This window comes from Vigna umbellata, chromosome 6 (assembly GCF_029865625.1).
Source record: "Vigna umbellata cultivar VRB3 chromosome 6, Vumbellata_1.0, whole genome shotgun sequence".
In the NCBI taxonomy this organism is placed as follows: Eukaryota; Viridiplantae; Streptophyta; class Magnoliopsida; order Fabales; family Fabaceae; genus Vigna; species Vigna umbellata.
Genome location: NC_142170.1, coordinates 25803039 through 25812251, shown reverse-complemented (window position 1 = coordinate 25812251; position 9213 = coordinate 25803039). Strand labels below are relative to the sequence as shown.

At 32.3% G+C, this 9213-nt stretch overlaps 1 protein-coding gene across 1 annotated transcript; it reads left to right on the top strand.

Annotated features, from left to right (window-relative positions):
• Nucleotides 1-6734: 6734 nt before the first annotated feature.
• On the top strand, nucleotides 6735-8477 carry LOC124844369 (GPI-anchored protein LLG3-like). Its single transcript, XM_047321291.2, has 3 exons — nucleotides 6735-6828; nucleotides 6915-6971; nucleotides 8005-8477. The coding sequence occupies exons 1-3, from the start codon at nucleotides 6747-6749 to the stop codon at nucleotides 8379-8381; spliced, it is 516 nt and encodes a 171-aa protein (XP_047177247.1). The 5' UTR covers nucleotides 6735-6746; the 3' UTR covers nucleotides 8382-8477.
• The last annotated feature ends 736 nt before the right edge of the window (nucleotides 8478-9213 follow it).

Below are 9213 nucleotides of genomic sequence, written 5' to 3'. Positions count from 1 at the left end.
GTCTACACAATATATCTTTTATGGCAAATATACCCTTAGCCATATTTACTTAATTAGATCACTTTATAAAGTTGGCTAATAAAATATATTGGCCCTAACACATTTAATAATTACTTTATAATATATATATATATTAATATATATATATATATATATATATATATATATATATATAAATCTTTACAAATGTGTTAGACTTTTGAGCTCAAAAATGCCATTATATACCTTGAGCAAATTCAAAAGTCCCGTCAATTGATTATATCCGCATATCGAACCAATTTTCATTGCATCAATCGCAATAAAACCTAACAATGATCACTAATGTTGACAAAACCAAATGACATGAATTCATCATGAAATGTGTAGCATGAAAATCACGGGAAGGTGACCTATACACGTCTATTTTCAACTAGTTCTTACTTTATCTTAATGAGATTAACATAATAACCTTATTGTACAAAGTGCAATATTCGAATAATAAATCATATATTTATTAAACCAAATATGTCCAAGGACAATGTATGCATACATTAAATCAAACATAAAACACAAATACAAAAGGGACTAACTCCCACTAAACTAAAGATTCCTTAAAAGCTAAAACACCTATGTGAGCAACATGCTCATGAAAGACCTTGGGGACTAACTCCGGCTAGACTAAGATTTGATAATAGCCAGACCTCAAATCAATCTTAGAGAATACACCGACACCCCTCAATTGATCAAGCAAATCGTCGATCCTTGGCAAAGGGTACTTATTCTTGATTGTAACCTTATTCAACTACCGATAATCAACACATAGCCTTGAACTTTTGTCCTTATTTACAAGCAACACTAGCGCTTCCCACAGTGATACACTAGACCGAATAAACTTCTTTTCCAATAGATTTTCTATCTATTTTGTCCAATAGAACATCACACCATGACCTATGGTTAACTATGATTATTCATAAGCTAACAAGTATTTGGGTCAATAGGCTTAGGCCCATCCAAGCAAAAGTCCAGAAACAGTAAATATAAATAGCACATCCTAAAAAAGTATGTTAATTATGTTCATTAGTTACTATATTCTTTGCTTGTTGATAGACTAGATTGACTTAGGAGTTGGAGTGTTTCTACATACATAACTCCTATCAAGCTCAAAGAGAATGAGTACTTAAGAGGAGAACGAATACCCTAGAGATTGAAGATTGAAAGTGTTTGAAGCGTCCTTGGTCGATTTCGTAAGAACAATTGGTGTCACCGTGGGGCTGGCTACAATTCTTTAAAGAGAGCATTTATGGTGTCTACTAGAAGCAGTATGGTTGGAGAAAAAGAAGAGAGAGTCTCCTTGGCTGACATAGCCACTATCTTAGAAGCCTAGGTGAATATGCAATTGGAGTTCGCCTAGTTTAAGAAAATAATTGTTGAGGAGATAAACATCCCAAGGCAGAAGAAGGTCATGTTGAAAAGGATGGTTGAGGTTGAAGTAATTAACGATGGGTAAGGAAAAAGGGAAGGAAACCCCCGATAACACACAATTGATCCAAAAGCCACACCTCGTACTGGTATTGCTTGTGGAAACAAGGAGAAAAGTGAGTATAACCCTACTCCCAAGACACACCACTCCTCAGCAAGAGGAGGGAGCCGTTGGCACCACTTCATAGACAACATCATCGATACCCCCCTTCCTAAGTAATGGAAGGCTCTTACCCTACATCGGTGTGATGGTAGCACTAACTCGGATGAACACATTGTCATCTATACCACTTAGGTTAGTTTGTACTCGATTGATGATGCCATCATGTGCAAAGATTTTTCCACCATTCTAAAGGGCACATCCCTAGAGTGGTTCACTCGTAGTTCCCCTATTGTACCAATTATTTTGAGACAATGGTGTCGTCCTTCATAATACAATTCGCATGAGCCATTGTCATCACCTTACCTCCCTCGCATTCCTCAACATTAAGCAAGAAAAGAGAGAATCTATATGAATCTTTATTGAAAGGTTCAATAAAGTGTCCTTAAAGATCAAACACTTGAACCCCGAAGTCGTTCTCCACTATATGATCACAATATTGAGGTAGGGTCCCTTTGCAGATGATTGGTGTATTACGCCACCTACTAAGGTGTTGAACGAGAATCTTATCAAAAGGGTAGTTCCCGTTAGAGAGAGCCTAGAACTACTCGATTCTCGCGTTACACGCCCTTCAAAGCTCTAGGTCCCGTGTGTTGAAGCAAGTGTTACAAGAAGATCTCATACCACCACCCAAGAAATCTCAAAACTGGTCAAATGTTGACATGAAAAAATATTGTAAGTACCATCACCTCAATGGCCACACCACGGATGAATGCGCTACACTCAAGGATAAGATTAAAGAGTTAATCTGACTTGACCACCTTAAGCGTTTTGTAAGATGTGGCAATGAAGGAATTTCACATTTCGAGTGACAAAGACCTATTGACTGAAGAAAGGGTAGACAAGATAGGGAAAAGGAAGAAAAGAGAGAGAAATTGACCCAACATGAGGACATGTATTTTGATCCTGGACCCCCTTTGAGGGGTAAAACAAACACCATATATAGAGGGTTTGTGGGAGAAGAATCCTTATCACAGCTAGAAAGAGGCGTCTAAGTGTTGTACAATTAGTGATTCTCAGTATCCAATAACTCTCGATGAAAAAGGTTGCCACCAATTATGTTCACAAATGTCGACTTCCAAGGGCTAGATCTGGATAGAGTTGACCCTATAGTCATAACAATAGAAGTCGAGAACTTTGTTATCAAAAAGGTCAAGGTCAACTAGGATAGTTTAGTAGATATACTCTACTAGAAGCTCCATAAGAAGTTGGAGTTGCCAGAGGAAGTAATGACCCCTTATGACGAACTTGTATACGACTTTTCAAGAGAAAGGGTGTCTATTAGAGGCTACATCGACCTTTGGGGAAGGTAGTTTAACAATGATCATACGAATTTGGTACTTGGTCATTGACATAAGCATGTCCAATAACATCATCTTGGGTCGACCATTACTTATCATGTTGGGTGTCGTGATGTCCACCCCTCGCCTTGCTATGAAGTTCTCGTCCTTGTCCAAAGACATTATCATCGTCCACTATGACTAGAAGATGACCTGAGAGTGCTAAATTGCAAGCCTGCGACTCCCAACTCCCTTGCTCGAAACTAACAATGTCGAACGGGCGAGAGCACTCCACACAGTTATAGAAGGAGGCAACCTTGACCAAAGAATCGGCAATGACCCAAGGATAGAGCCTGTGAGGGAAACGAAAATGTTTACCGTATGTGAGGACCAGGACCTAAAGATAGGAGTAGTAGTGGGCGAGGATAAAGAACAAGTAATAGGCAAAGTCTTATTTGACAATGTCGATATATTCGTATGAACAACAACTGACCTCTCACGGGTGGACCCGAGGGCAGGCTCCCATAGGTTTTCCATTTCCATATAGGCTAAACTAGTTTTGCAAAAGAAAATGAAGTTAGGAGAAGAGAGAAGGTTGCTCGCCAAGGTCGAGACAAAAAAGTTGTTATAGATTGGTTCATCAAGAAGGCATGACACACAACATGGTTAGCTAATGTTGTCTTGGTGAAGAAGGCGAACAAGAAATGACGAATGTGCGTGATTTATAGGAATCTTAACAAGAGATGCCATAAAGATGCAATTTGAGTTTGTCTAGTTTAAGAAAGGAAGTCTTGGGGAGACAAACACCTTGAAGCTGTAGAATATCAGGCTGAAAAGGAGGGTTGAGGATGAAGTAACAAGTAGTAAGGAAGAGGGGAGGGAAACCCTTGATATCATGCAATTAGTCTAGAAAACCCCTCCTTGAATTGGTCTTGTCTGTGGAAACAAGGAGGAAAGCAAGTACAACCCCTACTCCCGAGACACATCACTCTTCGATAATAGGAGGGAGTCGTCGAATTCCTTTTATAGATGGCATCATTGATACTCTCCTCCTAAGCAGTGGAAGGCTCTTACCCATCAATGGTGTTATGATAGCACCGACCCGGTGAAATCATAGGAAAACACTAGAAAGGGAGTGGGGGTTGAATAATGTTTTAAAACTTTTTCGCAAATCAGCGTTTAATGAATTCGCAAAAGATATTATTTAAATAAGATGTTCAGACATTGGTTTTTATAAAGGGTGCATATAGAAAGCGTTCAAAGAGCAAATCAATACACCACAAATTTTATACTAGTTCACTCAACCTAAGCTACGTTTAGTTTTCCCTTAAGAACTCTTAAGGGGTTCCATTAATCTTGAAGAAGATTAAACAAGTTTTGCTTCTTTAGGTTTACAATGAGTATTAACACCACTTGGTTCACCTAGTCAACAACACAACTAGTCCGAGTTTATCCACTCTTGCTATACAAGTATTCTAACCACTTCTGGTTCAATCCTACACAACTATATAGACTGTTTAACTCAACTAAAACCATTCAAAACATAAATTTGATACCACTTTATTCTAGACCATATATTAACTAACTCATTACCCAAACAAGTTTAAAAAATACCATACAACATGACATAAATCACCATTTCTCCCTTTAGACCACTACTTTTAAAACTCACCTATCAAAACATCCATTGTTGATTAAAAATTAACCTATATAATTCTTACTAACTCATTTCTTCTCAACATTCCAACCAAAATAACATCATCAATTTCTTAACCACAACATTCACAAGATTATTCCAATTCGACATAAATTCATACAAGGCATCAAGTAACATACAACTAATTATATTCATCAAAACACAATTGTCATTAAAACAATCATCCCCAATACAATTAAACCATCGTATCCTCGTAGTAACACTCAATAAAAATTGAATTTCAAATTTTAAGCCTAAGCATTAGCTTCCCTTGCCTTAGTAGGGATGCTATCAAGCACTATCCGCTCACGACCCTTACTTCAAGCTCAAGGAACTATATATACTCCTACAAACCATAGAATTGTGATCAAAGTGAGTTCTTAGGACCTCTTATCAATAAGAAACTAGAAACGATCAGCGAATGACACATGCGAGAAAACTTCTAGTCGCATGTGTCTTGAACTACGAATTTAAGAAAATGCGCATAAACTTGCTTACTCTTGAATGAAATATGATCGATAGAGAATGAAGGATTCACCATCGTGATTGCTTAGACACTTTCTGATCATCAAACAGATGATTCAAGAATTAGAAATGTTAGAGAGAGGGAAAAAGGAATTAAGAGAAAGAGTTGGAGAGATGACAAGTGTTTTAGATAATCAGATCAGTTTATGAAATTTTATTTATATTATTGAATTATTTTAACACTAAAATACTCAGTCTCATTATTTTAAAACACGTATCAACTCTAATACTCTATTTTTCTAGGTGTTTACAATAATTATCTTTTTAAATTGTACAATAAATTTTATAAAATTATACCTATGATTAGTTGTTCACAAATAAATGTACAAATTAATAATTTCAATATAAAATTTATATATTAATAATATTAATTAAACATATAAATTTTAATGTGCAATTAATTGTATAATTAATATATAAATAAACACTATTCTTATTATTAACATACAATTAGTATACACTATTTATGTACGTTAATATATAAATTATATACATTAATGTACGGTTAATAATAAGATATATAAAAGTTTACATTAATTAATTATTCCTATGTATATAAAATTGTTCAATTAATATATACATGTTTTTATATTAATTGTACAATTAATATTCCTATTTACATATTTTTAAAACTATTTCACATATTATATACATGTCAATTAAAAAAATTAAAATAACAATCATATGTAAAATAAATTATAAAAAAAATTTATTTATAATGTAATAAATATAATTTAAATATTTTTAATTTAATAATATAATATAAAAAAAGTAAAAAAGAAATATTTGTGCTTAAACATACCCGATAATTAGTTGAATAAAAAAGATATATATATATATATATATATATATATATATATATATATATATAAACTAAATTAGATACAAAACAATTATATTTAAAAATTACGTTGACATCTGATTCTAACATATATACATTCTCATGCAACATTACATGTTATAGATCTTATACATAAAAAAACATTTTTAAAAAGTATTAAAAAATTAAAAAATATAATTAAAAAATTACAAAGTAATTCAATCGTTTTTAAAAGAAATAGAACTGAATTAAAAAAATGTAACTATAAACTTATTTAAAAACTTTCAACCGTGAACAAAATACTACAAACCTAACCTATAATCTAAATTTAAATATCATTTATATAAAAAAAAAAACAAATCATTTAGTTAAGTATCTCATAACAAAGTACTCATGTTCAACCGATAAAAAAAACTTTGTACCAACCCAATACCACAAATAGATTAATATTTGACTATTAAAAGAATTTTATGCAAAAAAAAGTTTTCAATGTAAAAAAAAAAACTATCTAGAGATAATTCCCTCACCTTCCTCGTTTACAATTTTAATTTATAAAAAATAATAGATTATATAACTATTTAAAGGGAAAGAAGATCTTATAAAACTACCAAAAACTACCAAAAACAAGAGAATTTGCGGAGAGCCATTGGAACTTTGCCAGCTTGACAACACCTTCGATTTCTACCACAATTCCTGCAATAGTGTCTGTTCTTCATCTCACCAAAACCAGACAACAAAAGAAACACACCCTTCTAAGGAAAAAGAAAAAATTTTAAATCAAAAGGGTGAAAGAGAGTGAAAGAGAAAATGGGTTCCAATGCCTTCTTCTCTTCCATTCTCTATTGTTTCCTCTTAGCCACATCGGCCTCTGCTGCTCCATTCATTTCTGGTACATTATTTTCCTTCAAAGTTACAACCTTTTTATTCATCTGTCAAATTTTGATCATGGGTGATTGAGTTTTTTGTTCGACACAGATCATATATTTGAGACTGAGGCATCCACTGGTCGTGCCCTCCTACAGGCTAAGAAAGGTGACATTTTTGTGATGCTCTTTTCTATTACTATTGGAAACTATGAACTCACGTGATGTGAAACTATGTTGGAAGAATTTGCCCATGTTGTTATTGTTCTTAAAGATTTTCAAATAGGAACACTGACATGCCATACATCTTTGAATTCAAAAATGTGAAAATCATGTTTAATGTTTGAAGAAGCACTTGAAATCAGGTTAATTCTTAAAAATGATCCCTTTCTAGAAGACAAATGGGTTATGCGAAGGTTGGATGGTGACATGTGAGCAAAAAACAATAAGAGATTATTTTTTAAGACACAATCCTTTGAATTAGTTATGTTTATTCTTTTTTTTTTAATCTAACTTACCCTCTTTCTTTTTTTTTTCAATTATTCTCCCTTTTTCCTCCTTCAATGATTCTCTTAAAATAGATTTATCAAAGTTAAACCATACATTATGGTATAAAACGTTTTATTAAAGTTATGTTTGGATACATTTCCAATACTAAACTGCAAATTTACCAATAAAATAACACCTGTTTACAGCTTAGATTTGAAGGGTACCATTTATTTTTTTCATTGATCTCTAAGAAATAGGAAAGTTTTAGTGGAGATATGACTCACATATGCCGTACTAATGCTTAGCCACTAATGAAAATGTCTTTATCAGAATATAAAAACTGGTGTAATGTGAACCCATTAGCCACTCAAACTTTTATGATCATCTTTACTAGTTTCCAACGTTGGATTTGAATAATGGTAAAGCGTGTTTTTTCCTTTTGAACTAATATCTTTTTTGCTTTCTATAGTACTTTTTAAAACAAAAACAAATGAAAATCGTTTAATCTTACAGTTCATTAGCCAAGACATGTCATTTAGAGATATAAACATCTTTGGAATTTTAATCTTGAAATGGAGACCTCATCAAACATTCTCTCAAAAATTAGAGAATAAGATATGAGTATCTCTCATTTTTCTTTTGCTTTTGAATGTGTAGTCTTTAACTTAATAATTTTTTGAGAAGTTGTTGAAGTTGTGATGGGTTGTGTGCAGCTTGTAAAGTTGACTTTGAGAACCAAAACTATACAGTGCTGACAAGCCAATGCAAGGGACCCCAGTATCCAGCGAAGGTGTGTTGTGATGCTTTCAAGCAATTTGCTTGCCCTTTTGCTGGTGACATCAATGATTTGTCAACTAATTGTGCAGAAGTTATGTTTAGCTACATAAACATCTATGGCAAATACCCTCCTGGTCTCTTTGCCAATGAGTGCAAAGGAGGAGAGCTTGGTCTTGACTGCTCTGATGTCAAACCAGCCAATCAATCTTCAACTTCTCACACCATTAATCTTCCTCCTCCTCCTTTTATCTCACTCATCTCTATTGCTTTTTTCCTCTTCTTCTTATTAAGTTCTTTCTCAACCTTCTACTAAGACAACCTTCTACTAAGACAACCTTGTACTAATTCCATCTAACTTAACTTCAATAAACTAATTCACTAAGATGAAGATTGTCTTTAGTTATAATATATTATAAGTTAGTCTTATACTTAGTGAATACAAAATATTTAATACATTTTCTTTTGAGGACAAAATGTGATTTTCTAACTGCCCTCTACACTTAAAAGATTTTGTAGAAGGAAAAAATAAGTTACTCATTTTCTCGTTACTTTTAGATTCATTAATCAACTATGGCAATTAGGTAGGTGTTATTTATTTATCAAGTGAGAATCTATATAAACGAGAAAAACAGGATCAATATCGTTTTAGAGTTTACTTTTCCTGATTTAAGAAAAAAATAAAAAACATAATTATACCTTTTGCTAGAATTGCTTATTAAAAAATTGAATAAAAGAAAATTGGGTGAAATTAAAAGATAAACATATTAAAAAATAAATAAACAACTGAGCACTAATTAAAGGCAACCACAAACTAACCAACCAATTTATTCATTTTTATTTTAATAGAATTTGTTTTATTAATTGAACAAGATCAATATAAGTGATATTTAATTTTTTTAAATTAAACATGTGAATAATATATCTATATATTATATATTTGTCTTCATATTTATATTCATTTTCATTTTAAATTATTAAAAACACTTTTATTTTATTAAATCATTTAAAAAATTTATATGCAACTTTTTTTAGTTTTTAATTTTTTAACTTATTTTAAGGTACATTTTTCTACTTTTACTATTTTCTATAATATTATAAATATAATTAGTTATATTTGTATTATATGTACAATTGTAATTTTTAAT

What these genes read in the sequence shown, in the direction of transcription:
- LOC124844369 (XM_047321291.2), top strand. Translation starts at nt 6,747, where the DNA reads ATGGGTTCCAATGCCTTCTTCTCTTCCATTCTCTATTGTTTCCTCTTA. An exon ending in TGCTGCTCCATTCATTTCTG is followed by an intron (nt 6,829 to 6,914) that starts GTACATTATTTT and finishes TGTTCGACACAG; the next exon opens with ATCATATATTTGAGACTGAG. An exon ending in CCTCCTACAGGCTAAGAAAG is followed by an intron (nt 6,972 to 8,004) that starts GTGACATTTTTG and finishes GGTTGTGTGCAG; the next exon opens with CTTGTAAAGTTGACTTTGAG.